This window comes from Choloepus didactylus, chromosome 4 (assembly GCF_015220235.1).
Source record: "Choloepus didactylus isolate mChoDid1 chromosome 4, mChoDid1.pri, whole genome shotgun sequence".
In the NCBI taxonomy this organism is placed as follows: Eukaryota; Metazoa; Chordata; class Mammalia; order Pilosa; family Megalonychidae; genus Choloepus; species Choloepus didactylus.
The window spans coordinates 62,547,280-62,570,750 of record NC_051310.1 but is presented as its reverse complement, the minus strand read 5'-3'; the positions used below and the strand labels follow the sequence as shown (position 1 = coordinate 62,570,750).

The 23,471-nt window shown below is 33.0% G+C and overlaps 1 protein-coding gene and 1 pseudogene across 5 annotated transcripts in view; both read right to left on the bottom strand.

The window, feature by feature from the left end:
• MAP4K5 (mitogen-activated protein kinase kinase kinase kinase 5) overlaps nt 1-23,471 on the bottom strand; it is a 152,803-nt gene that overhangs the window by 45,105 nt on the left and 84,227 nt on the right. For all 5 annotated transcript variants that reach the window (XM_037832758.1, XM_037832759.1, XM_037832761.1 and 2 more), the window contains 8 exons: nt 18,222-18,269; nt 18,091-18,133; nt 17,192-17,264; nt 11,212-11,343; nt 9,133-9,195; nt 7,289-7,370; nt 6,240-6,356; nt 2,826-2,904 (listed from right to left, as the gene is read on the bottom strand). In XM_037832758.1, coding sequence (XP_037688686.1) covers nt 2,826-2,904; nt 6,240-6,356; nt 7,289-7,370; nt 9,133-9,195; nt 11,212-11,343; nt 17,192-17,264; nt 18,091-18,133; nt 18,222-18,269 — 637 coding nt within the window. The remainder of the gene's footprint in view (nt 1-2,825; nt 2,905-6,239; nt 6,357-7,288; nt 7,371-9,132; nt 9,196-11,211; nt 11,344-17,191; nt 17,265-18,090; nt 18,134-18,221; nt 18,270-23,471) is intronic.
• LOC119531474 lies at nt 15,965-16,488 on the bottom strand (annotated as a pseudogene).

Genomic DNA, 23,471 nt, shown 5'->3' with positions numbered 1-23,471 from the left:
CAGGTCTACTTTATAGTATAGTCATGATGCTGAGCCTTTCATACACATCCCTACTTTGCTTCAAGCCATCATTTAAATTTCAACTGAACTCCCTTCTTTCCTAAATCCTTTCCTAAATCCTGTAATAACTCTTCTTTCCCTTTGTTTAATGAGATGGCACATGGTTCTTTTAGTGTGTGATCTCCCTCACTGCAAGGGATGACTTTCTTGCACTATGTTCATCCTTGCTGGTTTTAGAGTGATTGGACCAGGGTAACAATAATTATTTATATCCATTAAAGATACATAAGCAAGAATGCTTATGGCAGTCATATTGGACAATAAATGGGAAACAAATCAAATGCCCATCGACATAAGAATAGATACACTGTGGTATATTCACATAATGGAATATTATACTTTAATGAAAAAGAATTAACTATTGCTACACACAACATGAATGATCTCACAGACATAAAGTTGAACAAAAGAAACCAGCCATAAAAGAGTACATATTATATGATTCCATTTATCTGTAGGTCAAGATCAGGCAATACTAATATATGGTGACAGAGATCAGAGCAGTGATTAGTGTGGGCAGGGAATATAGGAAAACAAAAGGGTTATGAATGTGAATGGGCATGAGGGAGAGCCTTCTGAGAGTCTGATAATGTTCTATATCTTGATCTAGGTGGTAGTTTCACAAGTGTATACATATTTAAAAAGTTGTTGAGCAGTAAAGCTTTGAGCATTTTATCAGGTCAATTTAAAAAACTGAAACAAAGTGGAATATAACTAACTAGAAGTATATACAATCTAATAAACAAACAAAAACAGACATAAAAAATTCCTGATAGGCAAAGAAGACTTGAGAAAATTTAAACACAAATCACCACTAAAAAAACTTTTTCAACTTTACCACTTTCTGTCTGGTACTTGAAGCATATGGACCAGACTCCATAAGGATACTAGTATTGTGAGCACTCAAAAAAGAACTAATTCTTGAACTACTGGGTTAGCGCTTAAAAAAAAAAAAAAGCCTATTTTGGTTAAAGACATCAATTCTTCCAAATTAATATGTTAAGATATAAATCTAATGAGATCTCAGTAAAAAATCATAGGTGGTTTTTTTTTTTTTTTTTTTTTGATAAGCTGATTCTTAAATTTATGTGAGGAAAATAAAAAAGCCAAAAAAAGAATAATGAAAAAGAACATGAACAAGGTATGCAGAGGTGGGAAGAGTAGGAGGAGGAGGATTAGTCCTAATAGATTTTAACAGATACTATAAAGATACAATAATCAAAAGTGTATAGCTGACATATGAATAGACATTAACACAAAAGAACAGAATTTCTAGAATAAGCCCCAAAATATGTATGGAAATTTATTACATAATAAAGGTGGCATATCAAATCCATGAGAGAAAAGATAAAGTTTTAAAATAAATAGCATCAGGACAAATGGGTAGTCATCTAGAAAGAAACTAAAGTTGAAACCACATTGGAACCAAATAAATTAATATCTTTTACCCAAGATTTAAGTAGAAAATAAACATAAAACACAAGAAGAAACCATCGGGAAATTCTTTTATAACTTTGGAATCAAGAAGGCCTTGCTAAATAAAATTCAAAACCCAAAAGCTATACAAAAAAAAGACAGACAACTTGGAATACATTAATGGAATACTGTAGAGCTGCATAAAATAAAGACAAGAGCTTTATAATGGTATATCATCTGCTACTTTCTATTTGGTATTTGAAGTCCATAGAGTTCACATCAAACCATACAAGAAAGTATCAGTATAAGAAGATTCAGCAGTCTGGGCAGTCACAAAGAAACTAAATCTTGAATTACCAGCCTAACTAGAACAACTGACATGGGAAGGACATTTCCACTCTCCATTCACCTAGATTTTCAAAGCTGTGTCCAGAAAGCTATAAATATTTGAGTTCAGGAAAACTCATACCTAAACAAAATGCTCATCTGCAATGACTCTAGTCCCAATATTTAATGAATTATCTTCACCTATATGATTTACGGTTTTTATTTCTATTTTGTTAGTCATATATCTTACTTTACTGTAAACCACTTTAAATCTCTTTTGGAACGGGTAAGCATTTTAGTAAATAAACCCATAACTAAAACTTCTTTCCAAAACTATTCTTTCAAATTCATGTGGCTAAAGTGACAAATATTGTTGACAAAAAATTTGTCTGTCAATGATTAGTTTACTAAATAAAAACTCAATTTTCCCTTTTAAATATTTGCTTTAGGAAACAGTTATCTAAAGTGTTAGTCTGAAAAAAAAATCTAAACCAATCCAAATGTCCAATAAAAAAGACCTATTTAATTATATTTTATCAACCCAATGAAACATTAAACATACTGGTTATAAAGGCTAAGCCTTTTATTATGTTAAATAAAATTTTATATATAGCATAAATCTGTATATATATAGCATATATATATAAAAATTTATATAAAATTTTATATATAGCATAAATTCAGCCATGTAAAAATATACATGGAAAAACATGTAGGAAATTCAGCAAAATATTAATATGAGTTGGTGCTAGGAGATATGATATCGGGCAATTTTAATTTTCTATTTTTCCTCTTGTAACTTTTTTGCAATGGGCATGTATTGCATTCATAATGAGAAAGTAACAGCCATTTAAAAAATTACAAACCAAAGGAATTCCATTAAAACCAGAAAAGCAACATCTATTTTAGAGGTATGCTTATATGTTAAAGTATGTGAGATATTATTATTCCATAAGAAATTATAAGAACACCCAGATCAACCCTCCAATACCACCAACTGAAAATGTATACTAAACACATACAATTTATTTCTGAAGCTGTCCGTTCAGCTCTGGCATTCCTGTTTGTAGATCTAATGGTATGACGAATAATTGCATGGGGCTGTGAATATAAGCATAATACACACTTTAAAAAATTTCAGTGATTATAAAGGATAAACTTTTAATTAAATGTTCATTTATTGACAAATGATTGCCTACTAATAAAGTAAGTTGTATGATAAATATAAAACAAATAAAATGAACAGTAAGATAATTTAAAGTTTATTCCCTTATTCCATGTTTATAAACATGGAAAATATTGAAGAGATTCAAAGACAAGTAAGACACAAATCCCGTCCTCAAAGAACATATAGACTAGGAAGGTAAGACACATACACAAATACTTATAAGAAAGTATATGGTGTTATTAAGAAGCAAATGGATTGCTATTAATGCCCAAAGGAGGGAGAAATGACTTCCACCTGAAGGCGTATAGATGTTCTTGAAGATGTAATCTGATCTGAGGCCCTGAAGGACAAGTAGGCTTCAGATACGCAGAAAAGTGTGAAAAGCATTCTAGACAGCAGAAAGAGTATGAAGAAAGTGATGCAAGACAGAAAGAGGAATTGTGGAGGGTTTACAGGGAATGCAGTTTTTATTTGACTACAGTGAAGATTAGGTGAAGAAATGATAAGGCTGAATAGGCAAATTGGAGGCGGGGGGGGAGGGGCTGACCTAGATCATGAAGGGCTCTGAATGCCAGGTAAGGGCTCTCATTTTTATTTTCTTGGCAAAAAGGAATTTTTGGAGATTTTTCAGTGAGGGAGTTGTAATCACTGTAGTCAGGCTTTAAGAATAAGCTGACAGGTGTGTAAGAGAGTATGGAAGAGAGAAATAATGGATGCAGGCAGATCAGAAAAGAATATTATAGTAACCCAAGTGAGAGATTTACTATGCTTAGTTCCTGCTTCTTTGAAACTATGCCTTCAGTTCATCAGCACAATCAATCTACCAAATTTCTGATGACTCACCCTCATTCACTGATGATTCAATGGCTCATAAGTTTTTTTTCTCTACTTCAAGACCTGCCAACGTATCAGGGGACTTCAAAAGCCCACGTTTTCTAACTTCAGCTTTAAAGACATTTTCCCGTCCTGTCATCAGTACTTACACCACAAATTCATGCTATACTCCAAATCTCTGATCCTTTGAGCTTATTCTCTCAATTACTCCCATTAAACTTGTTTAATGTTCCCAATGAGAATCTCAAGTCCATTGATCAATTACTCTCTCATTATCCATTAGTAGCTCTCCTCTCTTCATTTCTTCCTCCCTATCCAGTTTAGATCTGGTGGTCTATAATTTCAAGAAATCTCTCACCAATATCCTAAGTATCCCTTGCCCCACTGTTCTTCTGTACACTGGCATGGCAAAATTTCAATCCTGAATGAATCCTACCTGCTATCCTTGCATTTACATCTGGGCTATCAATCACTGCCAGAGGAAAATCACACAGCAGAACACACTGAAAACTTATCTTATCTGAGCCATCAGCTTTGCCCACAAACGCTTCTCTGGTCAATTAACCTATCCATGCTCCTCAGTTACTATTTCACGCCTGCTCCATACTCTTCAAACCCACGCATATACCTTCATACTTTTAGGAGATGACTTTGTCACCTATTTTGTAGAGAAAACAGAAGTCATCAGATAGGACTTACTCAGCATCTAGGTACACTGTCACTCATCCTCTTCTCTAATGCAAGGGAAGAAGTATCCCTATTTTTATCTAAGATCAAGTCCCTCTCCCTCATCATACTCTAAACCACAGCCTCTCTTTCCTTCTCAGAGACTTTGCCTATTTATCTTGCCTCTCTTGAAGCTTCTATTTCTGTCTACTAGATCCTACTCATAAACATTTAAACCTGTTCAAGTTTTTTTTGCCCCCACCAAAAAATAGTACACAAATAAATCCTCTATTTAACTCATTCTCTTCCAACTACTGCTCTATCCTAACCTTCCCCTTCAAAACTAAATTTAATATATGAATTACTCTACTTATGTTTCAAAGCACACCAATCTAGTTTCTCCTCCAACTGTTTGAAAATTACCCTTGTTAAAGTCATCAAGCATTACCTAAATCTAAAGACTACTTTAACTTAACTTCTAGTCAGTATTCTTGTTGAATCTCTCCTTCTTTATTTCAGTGTTCCTTATCAATCATCTTTGCCAGTTCCTCTTCACCTGCTTAATCCTTAAATTTTGGGAGAAATCTCAGGGTTTTTTCTTAGGCCCTCTTACTAGCTGTACGACTTTGGGCTAAATTACTACCACTCTTCATTCCTCATTTCCTCACTAGTAAAATGGGGATATTAATGGTACCTACTGACTGCAAAGGACTGTTTTGAATAATAGATAAATTAACTTGGAAATTATTTGGCACAATGTTTGGCACACAATCAATATTCAGTGAGTGTTAGAAGTTATTATGATACTTATTAGGTATAATTTAAAACCTAAGAACATGAAAAAGAAAATTCCCTTCAATAAATAATAATCAATAACATGTAAACTTTAGTTCCATAGTCTTGCCAAAGTGAGTAGACAGATAAAGGGAAATAAAGAGAAACAGAAATATAAAGCAATCATAAAAGGAGCAAAAGAGAAGAAACACAAGGAGAGAAAGAGGCTCTGGTAAAAATACAGTTGTGTTATAAACAGGCATTAAAAAGGACCTCCCAATGGGTATGAATTCCCTCACTTCTGATTTACTAGTTTTGTTGTTAAATAAAATATATTCAAAATAATTCTACAGTATTTTCATAGAGGGAAGCATAGTTATGAATAGCCCTAAAAGCTTCCAATAAGTGCTAGAAGGGATAAAATTTTCTATGGGAACCTCAACCTAATTCTTTAAAATATTGTTTTCTTTTAATGATTTACATAATAAAGAAACTAAAATGACCAATTGGATTTCTAGGGAGTCTCTTTCATGAAAAATAATATGTACATGGGTTGTGGTTAAACTTTAGTTCTCTTAGTCCAAAGCAATGCTCTTAAAATCTTAATTCCCTTGGAAACAGATGTCCTTTATATATATCTTGTAGAAAGAGCAAACTCTTATTTGAAAAGATTGGATGTGGGGAGAAGGAAAAGCACAAAAGGATAGAAGAGATCAATAACAACCACCTCTGGATTTCTGGGGGACTCAAGGGACACACATCTGATTTTAATCTCAGCTCTCTCTTAAAAACTTTAGGCAAACCAAGAAAATAAATGAGACAGTGATAGGAAGAGCAATGATCCTAATTCTTTCCAGATTAATACAACAGTAACAATATGCAGGATTAGTGTAGTTTACACTGTTAATCTTTATAGCCATAACCATTTAACCAACAAATCTAAGGACATATTTACTATTTGTTTTTAAATAAAAGACTGCAAATATTTCCTTACCTCAAAGTCGTCATCATCTCCTTCAGTGTAATGTGCATGGTTGTCCGGATTGTTAACTTTGTCCAACAGTTCAACTGCTAGGGCTCTAGAGAGACCTGGTTGTCCAACAAAAGTATGCTAAGTAAAAACAAAACAAAACAAAATTTCATGAGTTTGCCTTTATATTTAGAGCTTATAGCTTATAGAAAGTATTATTTGCTCTTTTTTTATTCAGTAACTAGTAGTACAGAAAGCATGACAATTTATTAATACAAATAAATCAGAGAATGTATTAGTAAAAATATTAATCAGAAAACCCAGAATTAATTATATAACTAAAGAACCTTAGTGGGGTAAGTTTATAGCACGAATAATTTCTCTATGGAAAGTTATCTAATCTATATTACAGGTAAAATTACAACCTTGGCTATACTAATGGTCATTATACTGATATGCAAATGAATACTGTGGTATTGTCCATAGCAGTAAGAAAAAAGCACATGTATTCTACATTTAATTCAGTCAATTATGTTAATGTACAGACATATATAATTAAATATTTTGATATTTTAATAAAACCCTTTCTTGGGTTGTTGTAATCATTGACTTTTCTTAATATAAAAGTGTTTTTCACACACACATAGATAATCCCGTAAATTTACCTAAGAAGCCAAGAAAGGCAATTAACTTTAGATGGCAGAAACATTTTTAAGAGTTTCCTTTAAGGTAGAGGTTGGCAAACTATGGCCCATAGGCAAAATCTGGAGTACTGCCTTTTGTTATAAATGAAGTTTTGTTGAAACACAACCATACCCATTTGTATGTACTGTCTATGGCTGCTTTCATGATGCAATAGTAGAAATGAGTAGCTGTGACAGATTGCATAGTCCACAAGGCCTAACATATTTAAAATCTGGCCCTTTACAAAAAATTTGCTAACCCCTGATCTAAGAGATCAGTAACATTAACATTAACATAACACATATGAAAAAACCTAAATACTTTTGTTCTAGTGATTTGTCTAATTACTGCCGGACTGAGGAAATCCCCCTATAATTTCAATGACTTACAGTCAGAAGTTTTTCAGCAGTTGGTCTTTTTTTGGGGTTTTTGGTTAGTGCTATTTTGACAAAATTATGGAATGTTGATGACCTTCAAATAAAAAGAGACATGTACAAAAATATTTCACTAGTATTAGTTTTTTTTTATGTTACTAAATAAAATTAACTTGCAACCAGTTAGAAAGTCTGAAATACATGATTTTTTTCTAAGCCTCATTGCACTATATAGGATAAGCCAAAAATCTAAACCCAAAGCATAGTATATTCTTTGGAAAAACTGTCCATTTCATCTCTTAAGCTAAACACAATCAGGTAACAGAATAATAATATACAATCTTTAAAAATTACATTAAAAACTAGAAATGCACAAGCTGTGTATTTATATGATTTATAATCCTGTCTTCTAGGTATCACTTAGGAATCAAAATAACCTTTACTCATTGCCTAATTTAAATAATGTGTAAATTACTTATTAATTAAGAATAAAGTGTTGGAAGGCATAGAATTAGGGTAGGTAGCTTAAGAGAATGTTTTACTCCTAAAAAGGCAATGGAATTTCTTAGGAAAGAGAGCACAGAAAAGGGAACAATTTTAGCAAAGAGCGGGTTTTCCTGCTACCTGTATTCATGAGGTAGGGAAAGCGAAAAGACACAAAAAAACTAAAGGAATCAAGTTTTGATTGTTAATTAGGAGCAAAAAAGGGTATTTCCACCATTCCCAAGATTCCATTGGAGAAGGGACTGAACAAGAACCAAAGAGATAGAATAATCTGAGTAATCAGCATTGACAGCAGTTCTCTGCAGAGAAATCAAATCATTGCATTGCATTTAGTGGCTTTCTCAGCAGCTTATAGCAGAAGACAGCATGGAGTCAGATTGGATCTGACACTGGCAAAGATTCCTCAATGGTAATGACTGCTCTGGAATCTGTTAATTTATAAATTAAAGTCTCCCAGTTCAAGAAACCCTGGAACTTGGGATACAGGGAATAGGAAGAAACTTGTGACAAAAAAAAAAATACAGCTAATAGAGGATATAAACTCCTTTACTTCCACAGTGTGATTTGCCTTTCACTCTGAGCATCATCACCAGAATGGCCTGCTTCTACATAATACTTTGCATAGGCAGGCTAATGAATGCAGTGATTTAGAACCTTTTTTTGTGAAGGAGCCCCTCAGCATTAAATAAGCTATGGACTAACTACCCAGAAAAATGAATAGACATACAGAGTTTGGGGGGCTCATGGACCCCTAAGAGATCTATGCAATCTAAATTGAATTTTTTAATTTATATTGTTTATTTTATTAAATGTATAGGAAAGACATTACCAGGAAAATAATCTTTTACTCTTTATCATCCAATTAAAGATATCCTTATGGACTATAAGGATAGGTGAAGTGCTTTACTTTGTATGAGGAAGAAGAGATAAGGATAACCTATAGGGATTGACTTTAAGTGTCATGGTATCTGGGAAACCTTTTTATCCCACCTTCATGAAAGTCAGCATATAATTAACAGAAGTAAAGCAATACAGGACAAAAACAAACAAATGTCCAAAATCCTAATGTATCCATTTCAAATCTGTTCCTCACCATACCTCTTACCCAAGCTGCCCAAAAGCTAAGAAAATGATTTTGAGCTTTACAAGAGACAGCAATGGATTAGAAAGGAGCACAGGACCAGAAGATAAACCTAGATCCTTGCCATAGCTTTGCAAGTAATTGGGTGTGCAACTTTGGGCAAACTGCTTATTATGCCTCTGGGTTTCAGCTTCATCATGTATATAACAAGGGAACTGAACCTGTCTCCCTTCTAACTGTAAAATTCTATAAATCTGTATATTCTTTAACTCACCATTTTGTTTTGTCCTTTAGTTTTGGAGGCTGAAAATTACTTTTTGACATTAAGAACAGGGCCCTGAAAAAAAATTTCAGTCAAAATGAGAACAATGTCAGAATACTTCTATTACTATATCTAATAATCAGAATGAGTATTCTATAATGAATTTATACAAGATTACTACTTATGCAGGCACTGATAAAAACTAGCATGGAAAATGGAAATTTACACTTTTTATATTTTGGAATATTTCTCCTTGCTATAGAGATGTTCTTTAGATTTCAAACAAGTCCTTATTCACAAAGCAAAGCTACCAACGTTAAAGGATTTTATTATGATACTGTTACATTTGTAACTAGTATATATTAAGCAAATGTCTATATAATTGATATCATTTTGTAACACACAGATAAGATGTTATTCTAACATTGGGTTGTATGTTTAACTGAATATTGACCTCTATAATTTCTTTGTGTGTATAGGCAAATTATATCCATTTCCTGATCTCTTTCCCTTTTTGGAAAATAATTTTTCTATTCTCCTGCATCTCTTGTATATTACATGAATGATACATAAGTTCTGCAACAGGACTTACTTTCTCTATGGATTCATCTTTGACCATTTTCAATGGATTATGTGGTCACAAAGATGAGGATCTAAGAAGAAAGTCCTAAAATGCCCTATTTTAGTATTTCCTACAAAACTTCCAGGATTCTAAGCAGACTCCTTAGTCTTTTTGTTAAATACTATAGATATTTTCCCTGTTTAAAAATTATTAAATAATTCATATATAAAGGAAAATTGAAAAAGAAAAAAAGACCTATAGACCCACTATCCTAAGATGTTAACCATTTAAAATTTTCTCTTTATTCTTTATCAAAATGCTTACCAATTTTATTACATTATTATAATTACATTATGTAATATTGTGTTCCACTTTTTTCATTAATAATCAATTTTCTTTTCTATGTTGCTTTGGTTTATACATATATTTATAAGAGTTGTCCCTAATCGCTAAATAAAAATTGTTTAACAATTCACCTACTATTGCATATTTAGATTTTTCCCCTGTAGTACTGAAATGGACAATTCTCAGCTTTTTCTTTTCTCGGATTATTTCCTAAGTATAATTTCCAGGTAGTGGAATCACTGAAACATTTTTATTGCCCTTAACAAGTAACATAGAATTATTTTCCTAAAGGTCTGTACTTATCAGCATTCTGGCTAAAAGTAGTTATCTTTTTACTTGTAAATCTTTAGTCATTTGTGAGGTCAAATAGTTTTCCACGTTTCTTTAGTATTTGGTACTTGCTCCTAAACAGTCTATCTTTTACTTATTTGTTGAGTGGGCTCTTTGCATGAGTTCCTTATGTAGTAATATATTAACTGTCTATCGCTTGTCAGGATAACATTTTTCCAGTCTATGCATTTTCTTTTTAATTTTATACCACCAATTAATGTGAAAGTTTAAATTTTAGCCCACTTTATCTTTTGCTTCAGAATACTAAAAAACCTTTTCAAAGGCCCTCCAATATTTTTTTCTGAGATAATATATTCTAAAATGTAAATGATAATATACTAAGCATAGGTATTTCTTCATTATCCCTAGACAAAGCAAAAAGAAATGAAATCAAATGAGAAAATTAAAAAAAAAAAAGTCTCATTAGCTCTATTATGTGTTTATAATTCCAATTAGGACAAAAAAAAGAGAAAAGAAACAAGTTCGATTGGTGGAAGAATGAACAAAAAAATTTCAAGAAAGAACTTTTAATGATGATAGCTACTCTAGTATGATTATTAAGGGAAGTTTCTTCCATGGAAAAGCTTCAAGAACAACAGACAACTCACTCTATGTTGTTTTAGGAATAGCAATAACAGAGGGTAGATTTTTGACAAGATTACCTTTGATATGCACCTTTAGTATTTTACAAAAAGATTTTTTTAAAAACACGACAAATTTATTATCATATAGTTCTGGAGCCTTTAATATTTTGACACACTTGAAAATAAGCTTGGAATATCTGAGTTATCAGTATTTAAAAGTCTCCCCAAAGACTTTATTAATAACTACGTAATTGTAAATAATGAGAACACCTCATCGGATGAAGATCAAACATGGGTGGCTGAAGTTCTCCAAGTTCAATTGCCGTTATTCCTACTGCCCAGATATCACAGAGTTGATTATAGCCACCATTCTTCTCCACTGCTGCAACTTCTGGAGCCATCCTAGAAGTTATCAGTGAATTTTAACATTTTTTATTTTAAAAAATAGTATGAAATCTCCTACTTCTTGTTATAAGCACTATAATAGAAATCTATTTAGTCAGAACAATATTTCAATTAAGAAAAAAGTATGCACTTATAAGTAATGCTTCTTATACTGGGTGAAAGGGACCAAGATAATGTTACTGTAGAAAACTGTGGAGAAATTGTAAGGGTTTTGCAATGACTAGGAGTAAGCATCTCTAAATAAATAATTTTCCAGGAATAGAGAGGGGGAGAGCTGATGGACAAACATGTTTCTCAAAGGAGATGGGTTACATCAGAATCTCTAGTGACGGAGTATGCATGTGATGTGTATTTTGAAAAGTATATTCACTATCACAGTGTAATTTTGTATTTCGAAGGACAAGGTGATAGTCTAGTGTAGAATGAGATTCTTTTTGTTTTAATGGTTTAACATGCATTAAAAAGGCTTGCGTAATTAGTGCTCTAAGTAACTAGTTACAGTAATGCATATAAAAGGTTATTGGACCAGATAAGTTGTCCTTTTTAGTTCCTGACTTCTTTCACTACATTAGCCACTCTCCTTCTCTCCACCTTAAAAATCTCTTATTACAGGAGAAATGGCAAACTTCAAAAGGGGTGCCAGTTCGCAATCCAAATTATGAGAAGTGAGTAGCTGGGATATGGATATCTTTTTTACAGTATCTGGACCTCTACTTTTTGGTGGTGGCTTCCATTTATTAGAGATACCTGCCTCCTCCTTTGCCATCTGAAAGCTAGCAGGCTGACATATAATCCTAATATCTAAGTCAGAAAGATTAACAGGTTTCAGGGAAGTGTTAACCCTTATCAACTGTTATAGTTCCCCTGGCTCTGTATGTGAATTTTGGTTTAATTGTTGAAATTGTAAAAGCAAAGGTACCAACTCTTGCTAGTTGAGTATTTCTAAAGGATAATAAATGACTATTTGTTCATCAGTTATTGAGAAATTAATAAGAATGGTTGGTAATTCCCATTATCAGTATTGTACAGCTGAAATTATTTATAAAATGAAACTAAATGACACAAAAATATATATTTAGAGTTTAAGTAGTTCTAATAATTTTGGTAGCCCTTCACATGGTTATATAGGCATATATTTCAACAACAAATGTTTACTTCTATTCATAGACATTTAATAAGGTCAACTAAACGCCTGGTACCCTGCCATTTTCCGATGCTGGAAAGATGAATAAGATGAAATCCCTGCCTATAGTCTAGGTGGGGAGACAAACAATAACAGTAACAATAATAACAATGATAATATAGTACAACTTTTACTGTAATGAAACTACACACAGGCAGTACCTACCTAGTAATGGTGGCAAATAAACACTAGGGGTTGTGCAGTGAGGGAAAGAGCTCAGAGAAAAAGGAGGAGAAATGTAGGCTTTGACCCCCATATCCAAGCACAATTACAGGCTCTGGGTCACTATGCCTTACTGAACTGCACTGAATGCAAAATGGCCTTATCTGTGAATGTTTTATCTATTACGTGTGCTTGGGACTGATGATATTAGAGGGAAGGAAGATGAGAGGTATTTACTAGGGAAAGACTTGAATATCACCTTCATGCACATACATTCTTTTAAAACTCATTAAAATTAAAAATCTTGAGTTCTTTCTCTGAATACTGACGCTGTGAGGCAGAATTTTATCTTGCTTTAGTTTCTGTTTTGTCAATCTTGTTATATAATATGGGAAAAGGAAAAAAAAATACATAAAACCCATGAAGGTGAGAGAAAAGTCTTCAAAATTGGGAGACTGAATTGAAGACTTAAACAATGTATTAGAATGGAGCTAAGGGGGATAAGAAACTGAGACATTTCAGGGAGAGGCAAGTGGAAGTAGGGAGCCAGCGTGGAACACCTAGAGACTGGGAGGACAGTATTACCCTGTGTGATTGGCAAACTGATATAGGACTAAAACTGTTATCAGTCTGTGATGAGCATAAAAAGTGAGAGTAAGCATTTACTCTCATCCAAATGCATGATCATTTCTCTAGTAATTAATTTTTACTTTATTTTATTTTACAAATGTATCAGTCTGTGATAGAAAATGAAAAAAAAGGTCTTTCCCCACAGATGATTTGAGAGGGTCTAGAAAGTGCTCAGAAAATGAACCTCAGAAGTAGGGGTTAGATGATGAATGATTTACCACTCATACGAGGGAATTCAGACTTTACAGTGAAGATGAGGAGACTCTACTGAAAGATTTAATTATGGGTATAAACCTGATCTAAAACTTATGATAGTATGAGAGGAGATGAAACCAGAGTCAGGCAGATGAGTTAGAGGACTATTTCAAAAAGTCCAGGGAAAAAAATAATATAGTACCTTTTGAAGGCAGTGGCAGAAGAGTTAAAGTGAAAGGAGGTGATTTAAGAGACGTTCTTTGTTTTAAGTATAAAATGCTTGTAGATATTTAAGTAGAGCTATTATCAAACAACTACTGAATATATAGAATACTGAGTGTCAATTGAGTAATTGAGTTGGGTTATCTGTTTGGGCATCAGTGGTGTATAATTATGGCACCTTAAGTTATCATGTGTAGATACACCACTCGGAAATATTCGTTAATTTTTTTAATGCCCACTATTTTTTAAATTAAGTTGCTTTTATATGCACTAGAGTTACAAAGTTCTAACACACTGTCTCTCAACTTAAGTGTGGTTAACAATATAAAGTATATACACTAAAAATGTCAACATGTAGACATATATGCAGTATGCAAATGTTATCTACATAATAATGGTATAGGAGTAAAAAGAAAATTATCACCATGGAACAAGATGATTGAAAGCAAGTTTCATGAGGAAAGAGGATAAGCTGGTGCCTGGGCAAGCAATGAGTGTCATTATCCTCTGCCCACTGGAATCAATTAGCAATGAGGGTGCTAAGTTGACCAGGCTTGCTGCACTTGCTAGTTCAGTGGTATGGAGAGTTGTGATCAATCAGTGTGCCCTGGGTGAAGAAAGGCAGAGTGGGTGCTACACTCTTAAAAATGGGCAGGACTTAAGATAAATAAAGGGGAAGGGTATCCTAGGGATAATGAACAAAGTGAAAGTAGTAGTATTTCATCTGGGATAGCCAGGGTGGAAAAAAAAAAAAAAACAGGCAATTTTGACTAGAGAAGAGATTTCAAAAGGGAGGACAGTCATAGAGAGATACTGAGGAGGAAAACAGGAATGCAATAAAATTCTATATGTAATCTAACACAACTATGTTTTCTTTTAACTTTTATTCAAATGATATTTACTGGGGCTTTTTTCCTGATCTCTTCTGAAGAGAACTGGGAATATATAAAAAATATATATATCGAAGGAAACAAGTCAAGCATGACCCTACCCAGAGAGAGGCGCTGTTTTATATGTTTTCACCCACAATTTTTATTTAAACACCCATACAAATATTTTTTATAAAGTGGTACTATATTACATATGCCACCTTTTATCTTGCTCTTTTGATTAACAGTATATCATGTATCTATCCCATGACCATTTAATCTTTTACAACATGATTTTTAACAGCAGCATATTAGTCCACTGAATGAATGTACATTTCTTTAATTCCTGTTGCACACTAATATTGTCTCTCAATTTTTAATTATCAAAGTATTGTGATAAAACTCTTTATATACAAATATGTGTGTTTCTCTGATAAATTACTACAAGTAGAATTACAGTAACTAAAGGACATAAGTTTTCCTTAAAGCGTTTGAAATATTCTGGCCAAATTATTCTTTAAAATTGTTCTACCAATTTCCACTTTCACTATCAAAAATTCAGTGATAGTGGTATTACCCATGATTCCAAATATTTTTTCAATTTGATAGAAAAGAATTTCATTGTTAGTTTGTGTTTTGTTCATCTCTGAAGATAAACACCTTTCACGTATTATGACAACTTATATGTATTATTTTAAGAACTATCTGCCTATAATGAGACATTCTATATTAATTTTTAAGAACTAATTATATATTAAAGCTAAGGAGGAAAACAGGAATGCAATAAAATTCTATATATAATCTAACACAACTAACTTTTCTTTTAACTTTTATTCAAATGATATTTACTGGGGCTTTTTTTCTGATCTCTTCTGAAGAGAACTGGGAATATATAAAAATATATATATCGAAGGAAACAAATCAAGTATGATCCTACCCAGAAGAGTGCCTACTTTTCTAAAGACAAATCTAGTTTATCACATTTTTTCGCCAACATTTCCTCATCTGTTACCTGTCTTTTAATTTTGTTTAAGCTAATAGACATAGATAAGTTTTAAATTTTTATGCAGTTAAATCTATCAGTCTTTCTCTTTAAAGATTTATGTCCTTATGCCAAGAAAGGCCTCCTCATCTTTGAAAGGAGACAGTCATTGCTAGTTCTTTTGGTTTCATTTTTTTTTTTAAGTTTTAAAATTAGTTTATTAAAGAATGTTCTTAGGGAGGCAATACCTTTTTAAATAACATAAAAAAGGTTATGTTTCTTCATGCTGTATAATAAAGGTAATTAGGAAGCTGTAGAGTTATAAGCTTCTTTCAATTGGAATTCTCTGACAATAGAGCATAGTGTAGTCATTTCTGCATTGCTAGAATAAGTTTAAAAGTCTCTTGTATGTTTCTCTTCAAAAAGCAATGAATAATAAACAGAAGATGGCATAAAAAAGCCATTTTTTTCTATTCGGTAGTACTAGAACCAGTATTTTTACCAACACTGGCTAAAATTTTCACTTTACTGATTTTAAAAGCTTTGTCACCTTTCTGAATTCAACATCACTCAATACAAAAACCCACACATTATCAAAGAATCTGTACATATTTAGAGAAACACTGAAATTGACTCTGTTCCTGACCCTCTGAGACAATGGTGAATTACAGCCTTATCAAACTGAAGTAGAACTTGAAGGGCTAGTTAAGGAGTGATCTGCTGAGGCTGTATGAGCTCATCTAGGCTCTCCTGGAGACTGCCTCCCAAGGTGGTATTTCTGTATAACTGATATGCCATGGCTTTGGAGGAAGAAATTGTTTTTCTTATTCAGGCTTGCATCTGTCCCATCATGGAGTGGACAGAAGCTGCACAAAAGTGCCTACTTCTCCAATCACCTCTTCAACAGTCACAGAGAGTGGTTTCATTTTTATATTTAAGTTTTTAATATACATACAAATTATTTTTACGTTAGGTATGAGATATGGAACTACTTTAAATTTCTCTCCAAATAATAAGTTATCCAAACACTGCTAATTAAAAATTCTAAACTTTCAAGTAAATTTTAAATATGACCTTTTATAACACTTACTGATTTTTTTTACATATTAAGGCTTATTAAAAGGCTTTCTATTGTAAATCAATTATATTATCTGTATGTCAATAACCTAAGCATTTTTTTAAAAAGACTATTTTATCAGTAACTGGTAGGATACATTAGGAGTGGGGGTAGCTGGTGCAGAGTAATGGTTAGGTAAGGATGCACAAGTTTTAACAACTAGAAAGTGAAGTCCAGAAGCCATAAGAGAAGGTTAAGAAAATTACAAGACGAAACATGAGTCTTCCTTTTGAAAATCTCATACCTTATGAGTCTTCTAAACGGAAGATTCCAGGAACAGTAGGAATTTAATAATTTAAATTCCTACACTTTAATACAGGGAAAGTTAAACAATGAAAACAAGTATCCAATTTCCCTAATCCAATCAAGAAGCATGCAAGTCTCCTGACTTCCAGTCAAGTATCAGTTGTGTTAACTGGGTATCAAGACTGATGACTAACTGTGAAGAAATGATAATGTACCAAATTCAATTTGTAATGTCTTACCAATAAGGGGTGCCAATGAAAGATTTTCTCTTTGCAATGGTAGCTGTTATTTTTGCAGCCACACCAAAGTCAGCTGGTGGGGGGAAAAAAAAGAAGAGAAAATTGTAGTTCTTCGCAATAACACAAGCAACATTTCTAAGTTTTTCTCTTAGGCATGGCATTATTAATAATTCAGGTATGAATGGTAGGGAAATGTACATAAATTGAATAACTAAATCTTCTCTTGCTTGGTTCATAACATAATCACTGAAAGAAAAGAGTGTATTGGCATTTTACTGGAATGGAAGCATTTTATTAAGAACAAAGTTATTAAAAATATTTTTATTATAAGCACATTGAAGTTAATTGGGAAAAAAAAGCAGCAACAAAACAATACACACTGGGAAAGCACCCACCTGGATTCCTTTTATCCTAATACAAGCAGGGAAGTATTTCAGTGCTATTAGAAAAAGCCTTTTTTTCTATGTGTAACTTTGTTGTTGTTGTTGTTGATATTAAACATGGTTATTAAAGACTAAATACCCATATAGTTCATTTTTTGGCCATTCAAAACTCTAGGGGATTTTCTTCTTACATGTCCTTCATAACTATGAACTTTGATGACTAAAAAATATTCCATAAGTGAATTTATTTATTACAGTTGAACAATCTTTCCAATGCTAGATCTATGTCTGGATTTTATTTTCTATTTTCTATTATAAATAATACTATGATTAATTAAAAAGGGTGAATACGGACTTCCATTCTTTAAAGTGAATTTCCTTATACTGTCTCAGTAGTAGAATTACTGGGTCAAAAGATGAACAATGTGGCTCTTTATATGAGTATACAATGATAGTTCTCATTTAAAATTTTAGTAATTTTTTTGGAAAAAATTTTAGGAACTTGAAATAACATACCTAATTTTACATCACCATGATCTGTCAATAAAATATTCGCACCCTAAAACACAAATAAAAATACTATTAAATTAGCATCATGAAATGTCTTCAAATTAAGTTACCAATTTAAATGTAACAAATGAACTTACTTTGATATCTCTATGCATTTTGCCTTTAGTATGTAAATAGGCAAGACCCTGAAGTTTAAAAAAAAAAGGTATGCATTAGCAAAGCTGAATTTAACTCTAAATTTTCTAATTAAATTCTTATTCAATAAGAAAATCTAGAAAATCAGATTTGGGGGGACCAAGACGGGTTTCATTTTACTAATCAATGTGTTTTATATCTTAAAGATTTCTAATTCATTTTCTAGTAAAACTCAAAAAAATTTGACTCAAACATTGTATTTCTACAGCATGAAAAAATTCCCTGATCATACAGAAATTAGCTATCATTGTTGTCGTTTATCTTTTGTATATGTCTTTTTGCTTTGAGTGCTTTTAAGATTTCTCTTTATCAAATGAGCAATTCGATTATAATATGCCTAAGTGTGGTTTTCTGCATGTTTCTTGTCCCTGGGATTCATTTAGTTCTTTGGATCACTGGGTTCACAGTTTTTATCAAAGCTGGAAAATGTTTGGTTATTATTTTTTCAAACATTGTTTCTGTGCCCTTTTTCTCATCTTTTCTTCAAAGATACCAATTTCACACAGAGTAAGTCACTTGCATTTGTCCCACAGCTTAAGGATGATCTTTTCATTTATTAAAAATTCTTTTTTTTTCTCTCTGTGATTTATTTTGGATACTTTTTACTGCTATATCTTTAAGTTCACTAATCCTTTCTTTTGCAATACCTAACCTGCCATAAATCCTGTCTAGCATTATCTCCATGAAACATTGTGTTTTCATCTCTAGAAGTTTGGGCCTTTTATGAATCGAACATGTCTCTACTTAATTTGTTGAACATCTTGACATATTGCATATTATAACTCTATTTGTTGAATATCTTGACATATTGCATATTATAACTCTTTTAATGTCCTTCCCTGTTTCCCTGTTTTAATGTCCTTTCTTGCTAATTCTAACATCTATGTCAGTGTCTGGGTTGGTTCTTTTTTTAAACAAATATTTAATTAATTTGTTTTTAATTAAATTATACATAACATAAAAATCATTCAACCATTTTAAGTGGACAGTTCTTTGACAGTAAGTACCTTGAGAAAACTGTGTAACTTATGCCACTAACTGTTTCCAGACAATTTTTATTATTGCAAACCAAAACTCAAACTCATTTAAACATCCTACACCCACACAATCCTGGTACCCACTATTCTGCTTTCTGTCTCTATGAATTTGCTTGCTCTAAGTATTTCAAAGGCGAAATTGTACAATATTTGCTTTCTTCACCCAACATAAAGTCTTCAGGGTTCACGCAAGCTGTAGTATCGACAGTACTTCACTTCTTTTATTTTTCCCTAAAGAGTTTTAACAATTTATTCAATATTATGTAACTGCATTTCTTCCAATGCCTTGCTGCCTTGGGTTTAACATTTTCTTGACGGCAAATAAAAAATACATTAAGAAATAAAGTTTCATAAGAACTGTGGCGTTTAAAAGAGTACACATAAATACATTTTGTGTACAAAATATTTTTTACTGACATTTTATTGTGAAATATTATATCCATGGAGAAAATGCATAAATAATAAGTGTGTAGCCTAATTACTTATTACAGAATGAATACCAATTCACCACTGCCCAAGTAGAAGGAATAGAACATTGCCAACCCCTCAAAAGCCCCTTCCTCATCACAATCCTCTTCCTTCCTGCTAAAAGGTAATTACATCTTTACTTCCCTTTATAGTTTAAAACTTGATATATGTTCCTATAAACTATAATTAACTTCTGTCTCTTTTAAAACTTACATAAATAATACAGTATTTTTTGCAGAGGCTTATATCATTCAATTTTATATTTGCAAGATTCATCCATGTTGTTTTTATCATTACGTAGTATTCCATTGATTTGTTTTTATCATTACATAGTATTCCACTACATCTATACCACAATTAATTTACCCATTTGGTGGTGTTTCCTGTTTTTGGCTGTTGGAAATAAAGTTATAAAAACTCTTTTATCTGTCTTTGGTGCCCGTGTGTACATGTTTCTCTAGAGCAGTGATTCTCGATTCTTTTGGTCTCAGCACTTCTTTTCACTCTTAAAAATCATTTAAGATCCCCAAAACTTTCATTATATGGATGATACCTTTCAGTATTTCCACTATTAGAAAGTAAAGCTGAGAAAATTTTTTAAATGTTTAACACATTTAAAAATAAACATAATGAACCAATTACAAGTTACTATAAATAACATTTTTATGAAAATTGTATTTTCCAAAACAAAAAATAAAATTTAGTAAGAATGGCTTTTTCATTTAACTTTCTCTTTTATTGTGCTTATATACAACACAAAATTTACCATTTTAACCACTTTCATCTGTAAAATTTTTGATATTAATTACATTCACAATATTGCATAACCATCACCACCATTCATAACCAAAATTTCTCCATCACCCCAAACAAGACATTCTCTACCCATTAAGCATTAACAACTATAAATTCCAGTCACTAGTAACCTGTAATCTCCCTTCTATCTCTGTGTATTTGCTTATTTTATGTATTTCACACAAGCTAGTTCATACAATATTTGTGTCTGGCTATATTTGACTCAGCATAATGTCTTCAAGGGTCCTTCATATTGTAATGTATCAGAAAGTCATTCCTTTTTAAGGCTGAATAACAGTCTGTTGTTACTTATATACCACATTCTGTTTAACCAGTTATCTGCTGATGGGCACTTGGGTTGCTTCTACCTTTTGCCTTATTGTCAGTAATGCTGCTATGAACGTTGGTAATTTCACTTCTTGTTACAGCTGGAACTGCCAAACTGTTTTCCAGAGTGACTGCACCCTTTTACATTCCCACCAACAATGTATGACGGTTCCTATTTGTCTGCATCCAAACCAACACTTATTGTCTTCAGTTTCTAAAATAATAAGTATCCCAGTGGGTGTCACCTCAGTCCATTTCCAAACACTCAAGTTCAATCTAGTTGAACATTCTGCTCATAATAAGCAACCGCTCCCCATTCTTTAGCCTCGTTCTATATCCTGGTAATTTATATTTCATGTCCACAAATTTACATATTATAATTAGCTCATATCAGTGAGACCCTGAAATATTTGTCCTTATGTGTCTGACTTATTTCACTAAATATAGTGTTCTCAAGGTTTCTTCATCAACCCGTATTTTAAGACAGTTTTGTTCACACAACATACATTCCATCCTAAGTAAACGATCTATGGTTCCCTGTATAGTCACGTATTAATGTATTCACCACCATCACCACTAATTATATTAGGAGATCTCCATTTCTTCCACAAAGAAGGAGGAAAAGTCAAAGCAGGTAGAGAGATAAAAGAGAAAGAAAAAAGAGAGAGAGAGAAAAAAAACATGACAGCTAGGAAGCAACAAAAAGAAAGACAGAATTAAACTAAAGTAGAATAAAGAGTCAGCCATCACCACCAAAACCAAGAGTTCGACACCCCACCCTTATGTCCCCCTCTTATATGCATTTAGCTTTTGTTACATTAAAGGAAGCATAATACAATATTTCTGTTAATTATACTCTAGTTTGCATTGATTGTCTTTTTCCCCCAATACCACCCTATTTTTAACACCTTGCAAGGATGACATTCATTTGTTCTCTCTCACATAAAAACATATTTGTACATTTTATCACAATTGTTGACCACTCTAGGTTTTACTGAGTTATACAGTCCCAGTTTTTATCTTTCCTCTTCCCTTCTGGTGTCTCACATGCTCCTAACCTTCCTCTTTCACCCATACTCACAGTCATCTTTGTTCAATGTACTTAAATTGCTGTGCTACCATCACCCAAAATTGTGTTCCAAACCTCTTGCTCCTGTCTTTTCCTATCTGTTTGTAATGCTCCCTTTAGTATTTCCTGTAGAGCAGGTATCTTGTTCACAAACTCTGTCATTGTCTGTTTGTCAGAGAATATTTTAAGCTCTCCCTCATATTTGAAGGACAGTCTTGCCAGATACAGGATTCTTGGTTGGCAGTTCTTCTCTTTCAGTATGTTAAATATACCACACCATTTCCTTCTTGCCTCCATGGTTTCTGCTGAGAAATCCGCACATAGTCTTATCAAACTTCCTTTGTATGTGATGGATCGCTTTTGTCTTGCTGCTTTCAGGATTCTCTGTCTTTGACTTTTGATAATCTGATTATTAAGTGTCTTGGCATAGGCCTATTCAGATCTATTCTCTTTGGGTATGCTGCGCTTCTTGGATCTGTAATTTTATGTCTTTCATAAGAGATGGAAAATTTTCATTATTTCCTCTATTATTATTATTTTTTTTTTTTTAAGAGAATTTTGTTTAGAATTTCTCTATTATTGCTTCTGCCTCTTTCCCCTTCTCTTCTCCTTCTGGGAAACCCATGACACATACATTTCTGCATTTCGTGTTGTCATTCAATTTCTGGAGACATTGCTCATATTCTTCCACTCTTTTCTCTATCTATTCTTTTGTGTGTAGGTGTGCCGGTTTGAGTGTATTGTGTCCCCCAAATGCCATTATCTTTGTGGTCTTGTGTGGGGCAGGCATTTTGGTGATGGTTGGATTTGCTTGGAATGTGCCCCACCCAGCTGTGGGCAATGATTCTGATGAGATGTTCCCATGAAGGCGTGGCCCCGCCCATTCGGGGTGGGCCTTGATCAGTGGAGCTATATAAATGAACTGACTCAAAGAGGAAAGAGAGTGCAGCTGGGAGTGATGTTTTGAAGAGGAGCAAGCTTGCTAGAGAGGAACATCCTGGGAGAAAGCCGTTTTGAGGCCGGAGCTTTGGAGCAGATGCCAGCTGCCTTCCTAGCTAACAGAGGTTTTCCGGAGGCCATTGGCCATCCTCTGGTGAGGGTACCCGATTGCTGATGTGTTACCTTGGACGCTTTGCGGCCTTAAGACTGTAATTGTGTAGTGAAATAAACCCCCGTTTTATAAAAGCTTATCCATCTCTGGTGTTTTGCATTCTGCAGCATTAGCAAACTAGGACAGTAGGATTTCAGATGTCTTGTTCTCCAGTACCTGAGTGTTTTCTTCTGCCTCTTGAGATCTGCTGTTGTATGTCTCCATTGTGTTTTTCATCTCTTGTGTTGTGCCTTTCATTTCCATAGATTCTGCCAGTTGTTTTTTCAAATTTTTGATTTCTACCTTATGTTCACCCAGTGTTTTCTTTATATCCTTCATCTCTTTTGTCATAACTTCCCTGAACTCATTGACTTGGTTTTTGAATTCACTTAGCACATTTCTTTGA